The sequence below is a fragment of the Hemibagrus wyckioides genome, linkage group LG13, assembly GCF_019097595.1.
Source record: "Hemibagrus wyckioides isolate EC202008001 linkage group LG13, SWU_Hwy_1.0, whole genome shotgun sequence".
Lineage (NCBI taxonomy): Eukaryota > Metazoa > Chordata > Actinopteri > Siluriformes > Bagridae > Hemibagrus > Hemibagrus wyckioides.
The window spans coordinates 12,774,036-12,794,480 of NC_080722.1; the positions used below are offsets into that span (position 1 = coordinate 12,774,036).

Sequence of the window (20,445 nt, forward strand, 5' to 3'; positions counted from 1 at the left end):
ACTCACACACATTACATTCCACCCAGTGACATTCCAGTCTTTCTAAACTTGAAACTTGTTTCCTTGCAGGTTGCCTGGATTCCTAACGATGGGAGTGTTTGTTCCTTGTAGCCGGATGGGCATGTAGAGGCCGGATGGACGACAGCAAGTTACAGACACGCTATTGAAGAAATCCGATAACATCCAGTCCAACTGTCAACACCACCTTACCTGTCCAACCTTTGACCACTAGGATCCGGCTGCCGCTGTGGCCCCGCCCACGGGACGGTGCATGCATATGATGCCCACACGGGGGCGCTGTTTAGTCTTTTCCCATGGAATCATCTTTTTTTGCCCATTAAAGATGTCCAGAAGGTATTGTAAGTACTGATCTATGAGTTCATAACTATACTGTATATTGTATAAAAAAAAATTGCTAGAAGCTACCATGGAGTTTGTAAGGCATTGATATGTAAGTAAAATGCAACTGGGGTGTAAAGGAAAGGGTTGATACACAAGATAGAAACCTTTAATGGCTGAAGTTTAAATAGGTGTAATTTAAATCCTCCAGCTCATACACTTTGTAGAATTGGGATACAAATTATTTAGAGAAATTAAGGAAACATGTCCACTGATCAAGAATGTCCTAAAATTCTGGAGAGTATATATGTACTTCATATCAAGAAGCACCAAAGTGTAGTCTTTAGGCAATTAAAGGAGTGTTTCTAGGGGTTTTTTTTTTTGGATTTTTTTTGTTTTTGTTTTGTTTCTCGTGTTTTTAAACTACGGTCTATGGGAAGGTTTGAGTGGTTCTGGGATTTAGTATTCTGTGCTATTGTGTTTATGTGGAACTTTATTTTTTGTCTTTGATTATCAGAAAGTATTTTATGTTAAGCAATTCATTTTTATGGTTAGTTTTAAAACCTTTTTGAACACGATACACTTGTAAAGATCTGCAAATATATATTTAAACGAGATCAAGTGAAATAAGGTTCACCGTCAAGGTGCAGCAAATGATTAGACTCTGTTTAATGTGTGTTTATGTGCATGTGTTTGTATGGACATGTGATTAAACACACCACTGATTATATTACTGTAGGTAGGACCACGCCGCCTCTAACTGTGTGCATTGGAGAGTGTTTGAGAGCCCATGCGAACAGACGTAGTGCTATAGAAATGGCACTAAACGCTAGACGTAGAGCCGCAGTTTCAATTTCACTTTAATGGTGGGAAGACACAGCCACGTGGAAAAGGGGAACACACACATACACACGCTGATCAAAAACCCATTCCCGAATCAGAATGCACAGCAGGAGCAGTCACACACTGCCTAGCTTATGGGAATATGATTTTAAGTTTAGCGTGCAAAGAGAAAACTAGGCAAATCGTGTCAAAATGGCATGCAATGGACATCCGTAGGTTAGTGGATGTTTATACGTGGGTGTGGATACAACACCTGTCCAGTTCTGTTTCAGACATGCACACAATCACACCCTGACTGGACGTTTGTGGCTGTTCTCCTCATAGTGGTCTGGCATCACCCTGTCTTACACAACCGTGTTGTACTTGTGTTTCATGCCGTGATGGACGACTGATTTGTGCACTCTCTCTCAAACACACACACACACACACCTGATAATCCCTCCAGCATTTTCTTGGAGTCCAATGTATATGTTTATGTTTCTAGTACAAATACAGGGTTTAGGGCACTGGCTGTTATAAACCATTGCAGCACAACTGGCCTGTTCTGATCCTGGTGACAGGCGTTATTTTAAAAAAATAAAATAAATATATATATATATATATATATATATATATCCTTTTCACCACACTCCAGTTCATGCACTAGCTCTGAGTAGGATGTTCTTAAGCAGCTGTGTGTTGTACAAGTTTTCTGAAACAAATCCATCCCACTCGCTGATCGTGTATTTTCTATAATGGAAGAGTTCTCAGTCTGTGTATATACATGTATAGGGCTTTGGTACATATCAGCACTGTAACTCTGCACGTGTGAGTGTGTATGTGTGTGTCACCTTCATCACAAAGCCCTCTTAGTGACACTTGGTTTTTCTTTGTTTTTTGGGAGAACTGCTTCCACGCTTGGGCAAGTTCATTTTTATTTGAATTATTATGATATTATTATTTTTTTAAACCAGTTGCGAGGTTATTTTTCTGTACGATGTCAGTTACTTTAACTCTGTAGAACTGAAATGAAAATGGATTACAAAAAAAAAAAAATTTATTGAGGACACTCAATTAACTGATAGATAGACTAGATAGATTTCTAGAACAGAGGTCCCTCCTCCTAAAGCTGGGAACAGAACCCTGAGCCAGCACCTTCTGGCTTTCCTATCCAATCCAAGGCAAGTCCAAATATGCAGCTTAATGAATATGATGATTATGCATGTTCTCTTTTCTTGGTGAATCTTTTTCTCCGCTGTGTGATTTTAAAAATGGGAAAAAAAAAAAATTTGTTCTTGTTGCATCTCTGACATGAAAATCCCTCCATCTGGAGATGATGAATAGGTGATGTTCCATATTTAAAAATCATTTTTAAAACAAAAAAGTAACAAAAAAAGGAACCAACAACTCAGCTTTGTATGCTCCCCTCATTCTGAGTAAATCTATTGCATTGTAATGGTATACTATTGGGCTACGTATATGAATGCTGGATTTTGCATGATCATACATTTAATAAAACCATGAACTGACACCCACTGAATGCTTGTCTGATTGCTCGATTGGAGTTTTGCAATTATTAAAGCTGTATGTGTCAAATAAAAAGATTATTTCAGCATTTACTGCCAAGTGGTTTTCAATAACAAGAACATTAAGGAACTGAAATATTGGTGTTTACAGATCAATGAATGGACTTTCACAACACATTTATTTTAAGTATGTGGCAGTGAGACAGCTTTCGTCTGCCCAAGAAGAGAGTCTTGCTGTCTAAAGTATTCCCTCTCTCTCTCACACACACACACACTTGCCTCCCCACTCACACATACAGGCACACATACACACACACACACTATTTCCCCTCTCTCTCTCGCTCTGTCCATCTCTCTCTGTCTTTGCTTCTCTCTCTCTATCACACATTTCCTCCGTCTACCTGCCAGCACACAGTGTACTGTCTGAGGCTCCCAGAGGAACAGAGCAGACTTATTTAAGGGCCGTTCTTGCTGCCTTAGACCCCAGAGCCCTGAAATGGAGGCCGAGTCTCTCGTTTCGGCAAGCGATTAATCAAACCGTTTCGTCTCCACACTCCTCCCAACATCTGATGAAACAAGTGACAGAAACGATAACACATTCAGTCTCCTTTCACTCACGAAACAGGAGGAACTGGAAGCCGACACAACCGAGTGCCTTTATCTTGTGCATTTATTTGCAGATGTGCGTTTTTACCTGATTTCAAGTTGACCAAAGAAGACAACAGAATATACTAGTTGATGTACAGTACAGCCACTTCAACTTTCACTTATATGCACAAACACAATCATACACACACGCACACACACACGCCCTCATTGGCAAGTCTCTCAGTCACAACACATCTGTTTTTTTGGCAACGTTTCCTCACTTGAGTCCAGCAGTTTAGTTTGGCACGGATAGAGATGGCAAGTCATGTCGGAAACACTGCTGACCTCATTACATTAAACACTGGAACAAAACCATATCTGGTCATCAGCACGGGTTCCACATTCTTCATGTGATCGAGTTGGTAGTGCAGCTGCCTGTGACCTGTGATCAGTCTGGGAAATGTGCTAGCCAATCACTCACTCATCCCAAAACTCAACTCAGTTTCGAGTTTAAACATTCCTACTTCATTTCTTTTGAAAATCCGATATAAAAACGAATATGTTGAAAAGTGCAATGGCCATCTACTCTGGCCCTGGAATGTTTTAGTTCAGTGGTATGAAGCTGATAGTGAAACAGCCAGAATCTCATTCTGACATTTAGAAACCGAGACAATTTTAAACATCAGCAAATGTCGGAAATCTTAGGTGATGACATACCCAAATACGTCTCTGCTTGGCAGAATTTAAAAAGCTCACCATGACCAGCCTGTGAATTTCTTCACATCCACTTAGCTAAGTGTTTCTAACCTTTCTGAGACCCTGTGCATTCAACTCATTAGCTGAAGGATACATTGTGAAACACCATTTCCCACAATGTCAATAATGAGCTCATCTGTCAGTTATCTAAAATGCAACTAACTAGCTCTTATGTCTTTATCTTGCCAATTAAATACGCGTCCAGTCCTCCTCAAAATGTACAAACTCTGATTCTCAGCTCTCTGTAAAGCCGGGCTCGAGCTCTATCATACACAGCAGGTGCGTCCACTTGTCCTGGTTGGACCTGCAGTGTGTGTGTGTTGGGACACGGGGAGAAGTGAATGTCCTCTGTCCTGCAGTGCCACGGCCCTGCGTGCCTCCGGTGTGGAGCAGGGTTCGATATGGGCTTCTATTCCTCATGGTGCTTCTCGGTGTCAGCTCCAGCTGGCGTTGTGGAGCTCGTCTTGGAGCCAGCTGGGCAGAGGCTGTCCCAGGCGCTTCAACAGTCTCAACAGCTCCATGTTCTGCTCTCTGTAATGCTCCGTCAGAAAGGTCCGCGACTACACACAAACACATGCACATTAAGAAGAAAAGGTCACACCACCAACAGCAATGCTGAAACATGCTGATTCTCTAGCATGGGTATATTTTGGGATAAAGGTGGCATAAGGTGTGCACAATAAATCTTGATATAAATAGATAGAGATGTGAGCGTCCTGCATTATACCAGGTTTCTGCTCTACTTTCTGAGTCTAGCTCCCTGCTGTTCTATTCCTGTGTTTAAAGCGGCAAGATTTTAATAATGAATAAATACAATTACAAGTAACACATCGCTGCTAAATGTTTTTTTTCCCCCCAGAGCCATTAGTCTACTTGATAAATTAGAAGCGTAATTAAAACTTTATTTAATACATGATCCTCAAATCTTTCGCTTCTTAGGCAGTCCCATTTGCTTGTGACCTGATTAATGCACTCTTGTTCTCAGACCTTTTCAAGGAATGAATAAATGAGTTAGTGTAATAAAACAGTCATATTCCAGATTAATGTCTTCTTAAAAGCTTCCTAGTCTTGAGGAGGATATAAAGTATTTATGCAGGAGAAGTGAGAATTACCTCGGGGCTCATATCAGGGTATTTCCTGCCTTTGCTCTTGCCCAGGCAGCGCGTTCGGCCTGCGTCCATTCTCTGACACCAGAAGCCTTTACTCTCGTCAAACCTACACACACACGAAAAGATGTTTAGGAAGAACACACACACTTAATGAAAGATTTCACTCTTCAGTAGGATTAACGGTAACAGCTGTTCTTACGTGAGTGCCTGAGTATAGTTGAAGAATGGTGTAACACCCAGAAACTTCTGCACACTATCCATCACCTGCACCGGCTTGGCCCGCAACTGGAGTCCATCAACAATCAAAAGCTATAAACAGACCAGAAAAAGGCAAGTCACACAAACCAAACATTACTATTATTGTTCTGAGTGGCCATAAAACTAAAGGAGCAGTTTGTCATGTTTAGAGCCCTCTTCTGCCTGCATGAGCAAACTGCATCCACACTTAATAGGTCAGTCAGTTATCACAATATATTTTTCAGTGGGCATGTAAACAGCACCACAATATCATTACATTTCTTGAAATTTTAATTTGAAATTTTATCAAATAATTTGTTGATTAATTATAAGACACTAGATACAGATTTTGCTCCTAATAATGAAGTTATTCCAAACATCCAGGAAGAGAAAAGCTAACTTCCTTCAAGCAGACAAGTAGCACAAATATATGATTCATTTAAAATCATAAAACTATTAAATAATGATTTTTGATGATTTTTAGGGATCTAGATCATAAATACCAAGAGTGACTTTTTTTTTTTTAGCAGGTAGTGAAGTCGAATCTGCTTTAATCAGCTAGACTAGAAATATACAACGTTAAATGAAATTAAAAATATATACACAATATATTATTCTACAATATATAATGCCTACTAGTTTAACTAACTGCATGCTACTTAATGGGGAAATACACTCTCTCTCTCTCTCAGGTTGACCTTTCAGTTAGACATAGCTAGTGTAACACAAATATAGTGTGTGTATGTGCAACACTGATTTTTGATTTCTGTAGATGGTACATGTTTTTTTTCCAGTATGACCCAATATAAGGTCAACTCTTAGTTTAATGTATTTCCAGTGTATTTTTTCTATCATAAATGTTTGATGCAGATGATCTTTGTGAGTCATTGTGCATCCTGTGTGTGTGTGTGTGTATATACCTGACTGGGCTGATAGTAATGGAGCCAGTGCTCTAAATGGCTGCTGTAGTATCCCGGCTGCAGGCAGCGGCGCTGCAGAGTGAGCAGCGCAGCAGGAGAGGAAGAACCTGCAGAGATCACCTGCTGGAATGTGTAGTTCAGAGCCACAGGATCCTGGTGAGCCCTCTGATGCTGCACACACACACATACACACAGACAGTGATCACGTGTCACAGAGCAGACGAAAGAGAGAGTTAGTGATTATAAAACAAAGTTGACAGCTGTGGATGCAAAATGGCTGTACACACTTGTGCGCACACACACCTGGTACCAGGAGTATGCTCTATCAGCTGGGTTGATGAGGATGGTTATGATTTTGGCTCTGGGCAGCAGTGCTGCGGCTCTCTTTGGGACAGCGTCGGTGTCAAAGTAATTAGCACTCTTCTCAAATAGAAAGTCTGTGCTCACATTAGAGGGCACTGGGAAAAAGTCCATGTACCTGATGCAGAAAAAGGAACTCAAATTATTCCACAAGTCAGCAGAGCAATCAGGATTTTTAAAGGGCACCATATGTAAGGCAGAAATCACTGAAGACCTGCTCCAGGTGGTTGTTACTCCTTTTAAGAGATATTTCCAGGACTTTTTTGATATTTTTATACATGGCAGCTATCAGTCAGAGAAAGACATGTTATCTACACACACCCTTAACATCATTAAAAAACCAAAACTAAAAAAAAACAAAAACGAAAAACAATAAAGGACATGGTTAAGACGTAAAGTCAAGTATATTACAGCAAGACAATTAGCTTGTTAGATTTCATAGACCCCTTATCATGTCCGCATTATTCATTTAACTGGCTCCAACCTCTTACGATCATCTCTGTATTAACTGTATAATATGACCAAAAGAATTTTCTAGGATTATATGAAAACAATAACAGGTTCTATGTAAGCATAGCTGACAAAACATCTTTAAAAAATAATTTCAGTGTCTTAATAAGCCAGGATTTACATTTACAGCATTTGGCAGTCATTCTTATCCAGAGCAAAAAGTACATCACTAGGTCATGAACTAAGAGTACTATCAGTCTAAATACTCGGTTAAAAGGACAACTTTATTTAAGTGTAATTGCTAGTTTAATACTTCAGGAAGAGGTAGGTCTGTAGGTGTCGTTTGACGACAGCCAGAGACTCAGCTGTTTAGACATCTAGAGGAAGTTTATTTCACCATCCAGGTGCCAGAACAGAGCAGAGAAGAGTTTTGATGCATACCTTCCTTGTACCCTGAGAGATAGTTGGACATTTTGTCCCAGTCCATACTAATACATCCAACACATTTTATCCATGTTTTCCTACTCTGAATCTCAGAGTATTGAAACACAGGAACAGTACAATGGTGGAAGTGAGTCTGTAGTTACCAGTCAATTCCACGCAGGTAGTTTGGTCCACTGAAGAAGTGCACCTCCTCAAAGGTGACAGGGCTGAATGAACTGGCAGTGATGGCAGGATGGAGGGAAAGAAACGCATGTAGAGCAGTTGACCCTGGTGATGAAGGAAGAGTTTACAAAAATGAAACATTTGGACAGCTGTTCAATGTGACAAACACCATGCAAAACATCTCTAAGTATATGTGTATATAAATAAATAAATATATATATATATATATATATATATATATATATATATATAAAAGAAACAGCAAAACAATAGTGCTGCAATAAGAAAATTAATTTACAAAAATGATAAAAAAAATACTACTTAAAATTTTTAATTAAATGTGAACATTTTACTATTTTACGATATTTTTAATATAAGCTGCTTCTAGTTGTTGTAATATGCAAGCTATACACGACATCTCAAAAATGTCTAAATTTATCACAATATCAATATCATATTGAAATATTGTCCAGCCCTAATATGCATTTATAAGTAAGTAAACACATTGTATAATATTACTAAAGAAAATAACACAGATATTTAGATTAGACAGCATTTTGATGAGTATCACCTGTCTTCTGAGGCCCAATAACCAGAAACTTGGGCAGTCTATCACAGGTCTTTTCTTTTGACCAGATGTCTTTATGCCTCTTATCATGACAAGGATTCTGCTGGGCAAAAAGAGTCTCATATGACTCTAAACACTGCCAACAACTATCACAGCACTCAAATACTTAAAAAGAAACTTTTCTGGGAATAAAGCACAAGATTCTGATATTTTTAAGGATAAGAAATGGAAGTGTAATAGCACAAACCTGCCACAGGGGGTCTCTCTCATCAGGGAAGATGTGGAAGTATTTCTCAGCCAGCCGCACTGGTGGCAGAGTTTGTAAGCGCAGGCGAGTCCAGCATTGCACAAACTTGACCAGAGACTCAAAAGTGTACAGACCCAGACGATCGTTACCGTAGTTAGACAGGTGTGTCATAAAAATACTGACCTGAAGAGAACAAGACAGCGAAGAGTCAAGCCTATAATGGGATTGATTACACCTATTTATGTTTTTTTGTGTGTGTGTGTGTGTTTATATATGTGGCTGACCGGATTGAGAAGCACAGTAAGGAACAGCTCTCCACCCCGAATGCTTTTGTCCAGTTCCTGAGGGCCTCCTGGGTAATCCTTATAGAAGATAGTGTGTGTAAAGAGCCCACATGTCTGCCGTGGGAGAACCTGACAAACACAAAATTTAAGCCTTGGTCATTCTGTTCAGATAGGGTTCATTCAGATAGGGTTGTTGCTGCATGTCTGAGATTTTGTTCATTCTTTTATTATTTATTGCTTCTCACCTAAAACCAGAGACTTTGAATGAATTAGTCTGAATTCTAACATAGCATCTAACATAATTCAGTTTTCCAAGTAGAAAAAATGTCTTGTCTGGGAAGTCATGTATCTGTGTAAATGTGCAGGAGTCACCAGAAAAGGCCAGTTCTTTTCTTATGGGTTTCCTTAGAATGGAAATATACTGCAAACTACTGGAAAGTTCAGAACTATGACAACTCAGATGATCAAATCTTATAAAAAAAAATGTATTTTCTTAAGTTAAATCATTTCACCATGCTAAGTTGCTCAGATGTTATGCCAATTTTCAGGAGGTGTAAGGGAAGTCATCTGTCAGCTAACTAAATTGATGCAGGTGCATGTTAACTAAGAATATCTAGTGCTACAATATTTTAGTGCTACATTAAGCAGATTGTTACCATCTTGGGTATTTTTGGGGGGTATTTTGGGATTTTTCAAGCAGATGTGTGTGTGTGTGTGTGTGTCTGTAAAAAAAGGTATTTTAATTGTGAAGAACACAAAGAAGACCATTATTATTATTATTATTATTATTATTATTATTACTACTACTACTACTTTTAATAATTGATAATACATTATAATATATTAAATTATAATACATTATATTTACTGTTATTTATTTATTATATTTGTTTGATTGATTTAATGATAGTTGCCTCCTGATATTTAGTGTATTAATTGTGCAGAGACGAGTCACATTTTGGCAAACAAAAAAAGAAATTAATTGCTGTTTACACAAAGCAATGCATTTTTAATTACTTTTACATCACTTTTTATTTAAATAAGTGTTTAATTAATATGAATTGTTCAGTAATTTATATGTAATAGAAACAACGGCTTGTTTATCAGTAATGTATTTATCTTCAGCTGATATTTAAAGTGTTTCTTGTCATGTGGCTTGTCCTATGTGTAAAACCTTTATGCCGCTGTGAATGAAGCCCCTTCGGAAGCGAGCAGGTCTGAGGTGAGGATATTCCTCTGTACTGGTCACTGAAATGCCCCACACACTCTTCCAGGCCTGGTATAGCTGGCTGTGTACTGGGTAAACACCCGAGTGGTGGGGGGCCACAGCATAGCCCATGTCCGTGGGGATGCCGTGTTCCTACAAAGAAAAAAGCACAGCAAAATAAACAATGGAGACAGAAAGAAAGCTAGCAGGAGTAGAGAGAAGTATGATCTTGTTTGCATAATGCTTTTGATTTGTCATTTCATTCAGCATCATAAGTATCTCATATGTGCACCTAACTTCACTAGTATATGTGATGATTTTGGGAACGGGTGATGTGGGTAAATGTGGTTGGTGCTGACCTGAGCGAACTGCTTATTAAGTTTCATCTGATCTGCAAGTACGCTGACGTTATGAAAGAGGTGTGGCTGCATGTGACTCCACATGTGAGGAAACCACCAGAACTCCTGCCTGTGCCTGAGCAAGGTGTTGTCACCCTCATCCTCCTCATCCGTACCTGAATAATACATTGAATACATAAATTAAAACATTCTTACATTATGAACAAAATTATTGTTAACCACTTCTATTATATATGACCTACCTGTATGGAAGAACTTTCCGGAGAAGCCCAGGTTGAATGTGAAATTGGGGACCAGAGCACGGAGTTTGGTCTGGGTGTGAAGAAGAGCCTAAAAAAAACCCTGCCATTAACTCAGTGACAAACTGAATGTGACACTTATTATAGGGGAGCTGCAGTTATAGGATCTGATAACACTCATCAAGAAACGTTTTTGAGAAGGTGTACATGGTAGATACAAAATGCAATAGATGTAATAAAGGAGAAAGTGGAGCTCAGGTTAGGGTGTTAAAATCTGAGGAATGAAAGAAAAGTGAAAATGAGACAGCTTTCTAGGTGAGGTTGAGAAATTATCTGGATATATTAAAACAGAAACTGGCCTCATTACCAATTTGGTAGCTTCTTGTGAGCTGCTCATGAGATCAAGAAGACCCAATGCACTAATTATCATCACACTGTCCAATAAATATTAATCACAGTAACTGATTAGGTAATGAATTAATCATCATGAGTCTAGTCATTCAGTCATGGAAGATAAAGTTCATCAAATGAGATGAAAACATCGGTGAAACTATGCAGTAGATATGTTTTTTTATTAAATATGACCTAGTTAGTCATGCTAAATAGGTCACAATCTATTTTATTTTCTCACAATTTATATATATATCACTTCAGTAACTGTCAATTCCCACCCACTTGGGTCAAGACATCTAGGAGGGTAAAGGGTTAAAACTATATCTTTTGTAACTCATGCCACCTCATAACCAGCTGAATCGGTCTGGAGTACAATGCCAACTGCTCTATTCAGCATACCTGAGCTAAAAGATGTCTGAGACAGCCTAGTGTTGTTCTGACTGACCAAGGAGAGAGGAATGCCACCCCTCCCATCCAGAAAGCAGGGCCAATAATTATGCTCTCTCAGACTACCACAAACCAGAGGCTTGAAATCGATAAGACCATTGTGCCACTAAGGAGAACAGTACAGAGTAAATTCATTGAAGAGAAAGGTCCTTCATTCTCACCTCAACATCGGCCACCTTCATGCGTGTCCCTTCCTTCCCAACAAAGATGTCATCCACATCTACAAGCAGGAATCTGTCCAGTGATAGGCTCAGCCTCCTGCCTGTCAAAAAGCCAACCGCATCTACAAACAGCAGTTTGTGCAGCCAGAATGACAGACTTGCACCAAAGAGCACACGCTGAATCCCGTCATGAAGACCCAGGTCTTGTATTACAGTAGCTAACAGCACACGCTGCAGAATGGAATGTGTTGACAGCTCAGCAGGCCTGGGGCTGGCCAGAAGTACAGGTTCATAGGTGCTGTGGTTTGACGAGAAGGTGGTCCAGTTATCAGCAGGGAGAGGGCCAGGTTCTAGTTCACTGGGCCGGGTGATGTAGAGTAGAGGAGCAGCCGGGTTGATCCGATAGTCCCACAGTGGAAGGTTGGAGCGGAGGAAAAGTGGGAATCCTCTGAGCTGGGCGTTAGATGGAGAGTTTTCATTGGCACGGTAGAAACCAATTATTCCAACACCATAGTCTTGGCAGTACTTATCCAACAGCTGCCGGTTCCAGGAGTCCAGGTTGACATACTTGAGCAGATTTTCATAAATGATTAAAGCATATCTGCCTTTGCCCCGCCAGGCCAACGCAGGCATGTCACCTTTACTCGGAGCAATTTCAGTGTGGTACCTGAAGCGGCTAGACTCCAAGATGGCTACAATCTCCTGGCCCAACTGGGAGTAAACGCTCTCTATGAACAGCAGCACCACAGGTTCAATGCGTGTAGTGTCTAGCTTCCTTGATGCCTGCCACCGATGCCTCAGCTCGGACGGCAGGAACAGAGGAACCCGCTGGCTAACAGTGATAGGAGCTGCAGTCACACATTCTCCCAGTGGCAAAGGAGGAGCTTCCTTGATCTTAGGGCCACCACTGACATGGTAGGCCAGGTAAGCCATGGAAAGCAGGCAGAAGAGTATAAGAGCCAGAACCAGGCGGTGGAGGCCCTGCTGGCGCACAGCGCGAGTCAACATCCTCACACCAACCATGGCCATCAGTGCCAGGATTGCAGGGAAAGCACCTAAAGATCTTGAAGAAGAGGAACAACCAGCGTTGGCCTAAGACACCGCCATTGCGTCTAGGTGACCATGGCACCCATAGCTAGCGACAGGCTCGCCGCTCCTCCTTTCTTTTTCTCTGGATACAGAAAACAGGTTTATGAAAATGCTCCAGATGTCGACAGATCAGTACATGGGATGTATGTTTCTTTTTCATCTGTATTTCTTTGGTGGGTCACTTGTCTGTTTGAACAATAGATACATTGAAGAAGCTAAGGATGCACAGCACCTGCCTGGTAACAGAAAGAAAAGAGGAAAAGAGGGAGAGGGGATATGAAAATGAAGAACAGGGAGAAAAGAGAATGGAATACAAATGAACCATTACCACAGAATACATTTAGAGAATGTTATAACAAGTCATTTATTACAGTAATAATCTTTAAGTCTAAAATAAAACATAAAATACAGAAATGTACACACCCACATCTCATAATAATAGTCTCACTCTATGCTGCTGCTAAAAAAAACACACAGCTGAAAATTTAATGAGGGTTTTCTTAACAATTCATGATTATTTTTTTAATCTCGCAGGTAAGATAAAGCCACTTCCCCACCCCATAGCTCATTCCTGAGTTATTGGTCATGCTGCCTTGCTTCAGCATGCTTGAAGATTAAATGTTTCATTTAACATGGAGATACCCTTCAGACTTGCCGAGATAGAGAACGTCCCTTCTTCCTAATGACAATGAGGCCAGTTTTAATATACACCATACACAAAAAAACATGTTTCATCTAGCATCCAAAAGGGGTATGTCCTTCTGGAAGAACCCATAAATAACCCCTAAATTCTGCCCCTTAGAAAGCTGGAACCGTTAAAAAAAATCAATCAATTCACCAGGTATGCAAGTTTACAATTTTTCAATATTTTTTCAATGTCAAATTTGCATGAATATCAAATATCAAATAATACTAAATTAATTTCTATGTAAGAGAAACTATATTATTTTTGTTAGTATGAACAGAGCTTCAAAGTTGTTTTGGGTTGAATTTATAATTTCCTCATACTGACATATATCTGTATATTATGAATTTAACCCATGCTTCAGCTCCATGCTACATTTTCCATCATGATGTGCAATCTTTTCCACGCATGCTAAAATGACATTACATTAAGAATGCATTGTGACCTCAGTTCTAATAACTTTATACAGTTCTATTCACCCAGGCAGAAGCTTATTTAATACTAAGGTCATGGTTTAATACCATCTACATTTTCATACACACTAAGGCAAAGATAAAATGTCTAAATGTCTGTTTGCCACTCGATATCATTCTGTCTAAACGCTGATAAATATAGAAACCTCAGTAGGTAGAGTTTGAACTGAATTTCATTCTCCCCACCTTCCTGGTGCTAAAAGCCTGCCTGGGTCTTTCTCCTGAGAATGTGGCAGCACACCAAAGCAACTCTGACCTCTCATAAGGAAATGAGAGTGGGCCATCTGCTGAGTTTTCCACTGGATTACACACATGGCCACATACACTGTGACTCGACTTGTCAATACTAGAGCATTTTTTTTTTAGACCTCAAAATAACTTCACTCCTGTTCATCCCACATATTGCGGATGTGATAGAAAAAATGTTCAAGTTTGTGCATGTGTCTTTACAGTCTACATGTTAATAAATGTGTATGTGAGCTCAAGTGGTGCAGAATCTTTAGCATGTTTCAAACGAATGTGTTAATACCAAGAAAGTGTGATAGATGAGAGTTATATAATATAAAGTGAAATGAAGCATTCGTTAGGAGTTGTATCAAGGTCTTCTATTAAAAAAAAATCTCATACTGTAAGTATGGCATGAGCCTGAGGCATTAAGCACAACTCTCTTTAATAAGACATTTCTAAACACTAATCTCTAAAAACCATAGCATATCAAATTAGGGTGAAAAAAATTAGCTGGCTTGGCGTATGTACATGGCACCGTTTAAACAGATTAGCTTTGGCTGCCAAAAAAATAACTGCATCGTGCTTAAACACAGTTACAGAGTTCCCAAGAGTGATGTGTGATGAGTCAGAACACCTCTATCATGGTTTGTGTAAGAGAAACAATCGACCACTTTAGCAAAAGTGCAATGCTGTTTGTAGCCACACAGTGGCATAAGGGTCCCAGAATGCCGCTCCACTGAGTCACAACACAATCAGATCTGCCTGGTGTGACACGGCGATATAGGAGAATATCTCCAGACTTATTATCCTAAATTAAAGTGAGACAACACTCACATTTCCACTTCCACTTGCTACTGTTTAAAGCGTCATTTTCTCCTGTGTGCTAGTCCTGTTTATCTGTTCCATTCTCCCAGACAGAGCTAGACAGACAGACAGGGCTCTGTTGCTGGTCCATGGGGAAAGGTATGGATGAGTGTTGGAAGCCATCAGCACTCTGAAATGTCTCCTCTGCTTTAGAGATGCCCTCTAGTGCAAACATCATATCCAGGTAATGTGAGGACAGCAAACTGTATATGGATCAGACAGCCAGGAGATCTGCTTTACACAACACAGTGTTAGTTCCTGACACACTGCCATTTATAAAGCCACAAGGCTGGCTTATAGAGACACATACTTCTACTAATCGCTAGGTAGATTTCTATCTAAATGCTTCAAGCTAATTAAATTTATCGAGTTTCTATCACAATTATACATTCTCTGAAGAGGAAAGGAAACATTAAGGAACAACAGAAAACCATAGAATAATAATGTATATATAATGTGTATATATATTTTACAATTTGCATGCTTATCTGTTTAATAGTTTACCTTATGTTAGCTAGTTTGAACACAGGTTTTAATGACACAATAACAGTCAGCCAAATGTTAACTAGCTAGCAAACCTGGCTACATATAGTTAGCATAATGTTAACTAACCTGTAAGTGAACTTAGCCCCAAATATCTACTTCTGAAGCACTAACAGCTACTGTAACTACACATTTTTGATGTTATATATCAAATTTGCCATTGTCTGGTCAAACTAATGGTTTATTTATATGTGGCCCTTTCCCCCAGTCTTTTCTTAGACCCAAAAAATGACCAAAAAATCCAAGAATCTATGCATTTCTCCATTAAAATCTGTTGTCTTGTCATCACAGCGGAGAACACACTTGTACATGTACTAACGCTACAAGATTTATCAGGAATAAACATGCTGTGACAAGAAAGAGCACCTTGGATTTCTGAATGTCTGGTCATAGACAGTGCTCACAGTGAATAGCTGCTGATTTGGTTGTGTCTCTGATCCAAACAAATCGCTGATAACAGAAAGTCATGTGCATGAAAACCCTTACTACTGTCAACTACTGTACCTTACTACTATAGCTAACTTCTTAATATTCACAGAGCAAAAGGGCTGGCTGAAAACACTATTCCATCCCACATTAAGCTTTAATCATAGCCTCTCATTGAGCTGTACGTCTTCAGAAACTCATGAACCTTTGGACAGCAGGCTTTGACGCGTTCTTTATCCCATGTGAAGTACAGCAAAACAACTGCAATGGCAGCATGAGTTTACTTTACATAAACAGGGACCCTTTCAGAGGCTGGTATAGATGTCTGGTACATGCAGGACAGTGTTGTGTCACAGCCTGGGCTAGACAGCTGTATTAAGAACTATGCAAGTTCATGACTTAAGGTTGTTTCTCTGGAACCATGTTCAGCACATAAACTTAATTATTCATACATTTACACTTAATATATTTCACTTTAAGCTGTCATTCACACTCATGTGTTATTAAACTTTTGTTTAATATTAAAAAACTGAATATAGTCCTAGATTATATTGATTTTAATAACACAACATTTATAGCTTTATTAGCATGCAACGTTTGGGTCAACAATTTGAAGCAATGACCTGAAATTGGAGTTTACATTGGAGTTTTATTAATTCAATTTGTGTTTAAAAACAGTTGCTTTTATTATATATGGCTTCCATCAAGATAACTCTCATTAAGTGAGCCTTTAAAAACCACACCCAGTGTTAGAACTACATCTTTACTATTATTACTGTGAAGTTATCGTGTTACGCATCCAAATTTCTGAGATCTGGGACCTTGGATCGTTTTTTAAGAATATTAGGTCTTGTGATTTCCAGATGATGAAAAATATTACAGCAGATGAGAGACCGACCCCCTGTGTCCAAGCATCAAAGTCTGTAGGTCTGCAAACCTCTAAAGCGCTTGTTGCTGATAACGCTTAGATTGTGTTTGAATGGACCAAAATCCACTTTATAAATGCTTCTGGATTTATCTTGTACATTTGAAGCTCTTTTAAATTCTGATTCCTTTTGAACTATGAATGTGGATTGAACTGCTGGAGAGTTTAGCATGCTGAGATGTCCATACTTTTAATGCCTCATCCCACAGAACTGCTCTTTACCCCCAACATAACCTTATAATGCTGAAGTCAGGAGATGTCATCCACAGAGGAAAGAGGTTTATTGCTGCCTTTTTTGTCTTCTGTGAAGCAAAGCTGCTCAAAGATAATCTCCCTCATTAACCATGAATAAATATTTAACAATGAAGGATTTGGGTTAAATAGCACTTCATTAGACCAGAGATCAGTTTCTGAACGGTGCCTATGAAAAGAGAGCCAAGGATACAATAGAGAGAAGGAAGGGAATGAAAGGACAGTGAGGGTGAGCATTAAGTGTGAAAGAAAGAGCTACAATGTGTGTGAGAGAGAGAGAGTGAGAGAGAGAGAGAGAGAGAGAGAGAGAGAGAGTGAGTTCAGTTCAGTAGAGTATATAAGAGTGAATGAGGGTGGCTTGGGGTTGTAAGGGAGGAAGCAAGAAAGGGAGTATGTGAATTAACCCGGAGAGTGCAGGCTTTTGTCACTTCCTTCCCAAGCAGGATGTGTTGCCATAATCTGACTCTGGACATTCCATTTCCCTTGAAAAGAATGACTCCCAGTGCCCCTTTTGTTCATTACAGCTCACTGCTGCTGTTCACCAGCCCCACACACAATGACTAAGTGTTTTGCACTGGGGTGCATTCTCCCACCTCATCCTCAGTCTTCATGGGATAGGTTCCAGACCCGCTGTTATTAGTGATGAATGTATGAGAGAGAAATGTGTAATGAATTCGAATGACTGAGTTGTCGATACTGAGGTCTACAGTATATGTATGACATAAGAATTAAATTAAATGACACTCAATATCATACTATATTATATATATATATATATATATATATATATATATATATATATAATATATATATATATATTATATATAATTATATACTAGTACATACTATTAATGTTTTCAGAACAGAAACAGTTCACTGAGATACACGACAAGTTTGAGAGGTAGTATTACCTATCCAACCTTTAGACATTACCTGCATTAGAGACCAGCCATTCCAGAGCAAAAGAGCTCTGTAAGATGGCTGCCTACCTTTATACTGTACAGACCGTAGTGATATTTACATATACCCTATACATTTTGTAGATACCAAAACAGATTTTATAATATAGCATTTTAAAGACACAATTATGAGGACTGTCTGCATTTGTGCTGTTCAACAATCCCAGAAATGTAGTCCCAAATATAGAAACCACAACCAAAAATCATGTGATTTAAATGCTATATCAATATTGGCATTTAATAGTAAAAAAATATATATCTCAGTCAATCATGGATCCATGTTACACAGTTAGACTAGACTGTATTGCACAATAATAGAGAAACATGCATTATAACCTCAGAAATGATGGAGAGCGGTCTCTTGAGGACTCTTCAGCGGCAGGAGATCAGTTGCTCTGCCAGCAAGTACACAGGCAAACCTCAGGCCAAGGTCATAGAATGCTTCAGGCTGTATTTATGGCTTTTAACACAGTTTAAACACGTGTCTTCATTCCCAGTCTACTAACCATTACAGCGATCGGTCAAAGTGAAATGGCCAGTGAAGAGACACCCTAGACTCTTGTCAGGTCCAGTTTAGAAAACACTCTCTCTCACACACGCACAAACACAAACAGTTATTAAGAGCTGTCACTACGCATTACCCACACCGAATACCTGACAGGCTTTCTCTTTCTCTCTTTTTTCTTTCTCCTTCTCTTTCTATAACATTTTATACAGATTCAGGCTGTCAGTCCACAAAACAAAAATCAAATCAAAATCATTCTCTCTCAGGATTGGATTCATGTGAGAAAGATGGGACTGGGATCTACATGGCTTGTTCCTCAGACGTCCATCGTAACACATAGGAAGCCTGTAACAAACCTACCCATGTCTGAGATTCTGAAATGGAAAGACTATTAGAATATACACCGATCAGGCATAACATTATGAGCAGTGAGAGGTGAAGTGAATAACACTGATCATCTCCTCATCATGGCACCTGTTAGTGGGTGGGATGTATTAGGCAGCCAGTGAACATTTTCTCCTCAAAGTTGATGTGTTAGAAGCAGGAAAAATGGGCAAGCGGAAGGATTTGAGCGAGTCTGACAAGGGCCAAACTGTGATGGCTAGACCACTGGATCAGAGCATCTCCAAAATTGCAGCTCTTGTGGGGTGTTCCCAGTCTGCAGTGGTCAGTATCTATCAAAAGTGGTCCAAGGAAAGAACAGTGGTGAACTGGTGACAGGGTCATGGGTGGCCAAGGCTCACTGATACACTTGGGGAGCGAAGGCTGGCCCGTGTGATCCGATCCATTAGACGAGTTACTGCTGAGCAAATTGCTGAAGAAGTTAATGCTGGTTCCGATAGAAAGGTGTCAGAATACACAGTGCATGATGGGTCAGGGCTGTTGACCCGTCATGCACTGGGGACCAACACAATATTAGGCAGGTGGTCATAATGTTATGGTCAAATACCTGGTCAGTGTATTTGTAAAAAAAAAAAAAAAAATTTATACATCAGTATTTACTGCAGCAGTTGTATGCTTGCATTCATGCTTCAGAATATCAAAGCATATTAATTATTTCATGATCATTTGCCATGTTTATCCCTAATCAAATACAGGATAAATACTGGAATAAAAACCATAAGCTACATTTTAGATTCAGAGAGTAAGAGAGAAAAGATAAAGGATAAAATAACAGAAGGTGCAATAGGAAAAAAAATAAAGAAAATGGTATGGTGGGGAAAAAGGTTTGGCTTTAGAAGGCTGACTAAAATTCTGTGTCTTTGTGTTTCTGAATGTCACAGCCTCAACTTTATATCACCTGACAATAGGGAGGAATGGAGGCCAGTACTGTGGTGCACCCTGGGTAATTGTTTATGCTCTAGCACTATGAGTTCTGCACAGCCTGGTACTCAGAAATGAAAAGAGGATGAAAACACTACAAGGAAATGAAAGAATCCTTACAGGAAATCCTCTCAGGATTTGGATACATTAAAGACTCACCAAAAGACAATGTGCAATGTAAATTAAAGGCAAGTTGGATTTTTCCCCCCAGCTTGGGTTATCACATACATATAAAGATTCCACAGGCAGGAAGACATTTCCATGCGAGCGTGTTAGTCCTGGACTTTTACAGGTGATAATGTTTTAGAGAGTTTTAAAAGCTCTCTCTTTCATAGCAACCATTTTCACAGGCCCAAAAAGTCAAGCTTGCAATTTGTTACAATGTTAACAGAGAACACAGCCATAAAACATTCACAATAAAATATGCTTTGAGACTCGCACACTCCGAGTCCCTTAACCGCATGTGAAAGCTGGGAGCCGAACGTCTAGGAGGGAAAATGATACTCTTACATTCCATTCAGATTCAAATTCCATCTGTGAGGAAACTCGGAGCAA

The 20,445-nt window shown here is 39.4% G+C and overlaps 2 protein-coding genes across 15 annotated transcripts in view; one reads left to right on the plus strand and one right to left on the minus strand.

The window, feature by feature from the left end:
• The window catches only part of camk2g1 (calcium/calmodulin-dependent protein kinase (CaM kinase) II gamma 1), a 63,532-nt gene extending 60,756 nt beyond the window's left edge, over positions 1 to 2,776 (plus strand). For all 12 annotated transcript variants that reach the window (XM_058406414.1, XM_058406416.1, XM_058406417.1 and 9 more), the window contains one exon: positions 70 to 2,776. The gene's annotated coding sequence lies outside the window, so the exon portion shown is untranslated. The remainder of the gene's footprint in view (positions 1 to 69) is intronic.
• The window catches only part of ndst2b (N-deacetylase/N-sulfotransferase (heparan glucosaminyl) 2b), a 52,069-nt gene continuing 33,383 nt past the window's right edge, over positions 1,760 to 20,445 (minus strand). For 2 of the 3 annotated variants that reach the window (XM_058406412.1, XM_058406411.1), the window contains 13 exons: positions 11,619 to 12,943; positions 10,621 to 10,708; positions 10,379 to 10,533; positions 9,987 to 10,172; positions 8,813 to 8,941; positions 8,529 to 8,711; positions 8,285 to 8,381; positions 7,695 to 7,818; positions 6,601 to 6,775; positions 6,298 to 6,468; positions 5,340 to 5,449; positions 5,144 to 5,246; positions 1,760 to 4,591 (listed from right to left, as the gene is read on the minus strand). In XM_058406412.1, the coding sequence (XP_058262395.1) occupies positions 4,466 to 4,591; positions 5,144 to 5,246; positions 5,340 to 5,449; positions 6,298 to 6,468; positions 6,601 to 6,775; positions 7,695 to 7,818; positions 8,285 to 8,381; positions 8,529 to 8,711; positions 8,813 to 8,941; positions 9,987 to 10,172; positions 10,379 to 10,533; positions 10,621 to 10,708; positions 11,619 to 12,647 (2,676 nt within the window). In that variant the 5' untranslated portion in view covers positions 12,648 to 12,943 and the 3' untranslated portion in view covers positions 1,760 to 4,465. The remainder of the gene's footprint in view (positions 4,592 to 5,143; positions 5,247 to 5,339; positions 5,450 to 6,297; positions 6,469 to 6,600; positions 6,776 to 7,694; positions 7,819 to 8,284; positions 8,382 to 8,528; positions 8,712 to 8,812; positions 8,942 to 9,986; positions 10,173 to 10,378; positions 10,534 to 10,620; positions 10,709 to 11,618; positions 12,944 to 20,445) is intronic. The other variant, XM_058406413.1, reaches the window with a different exon arrangement.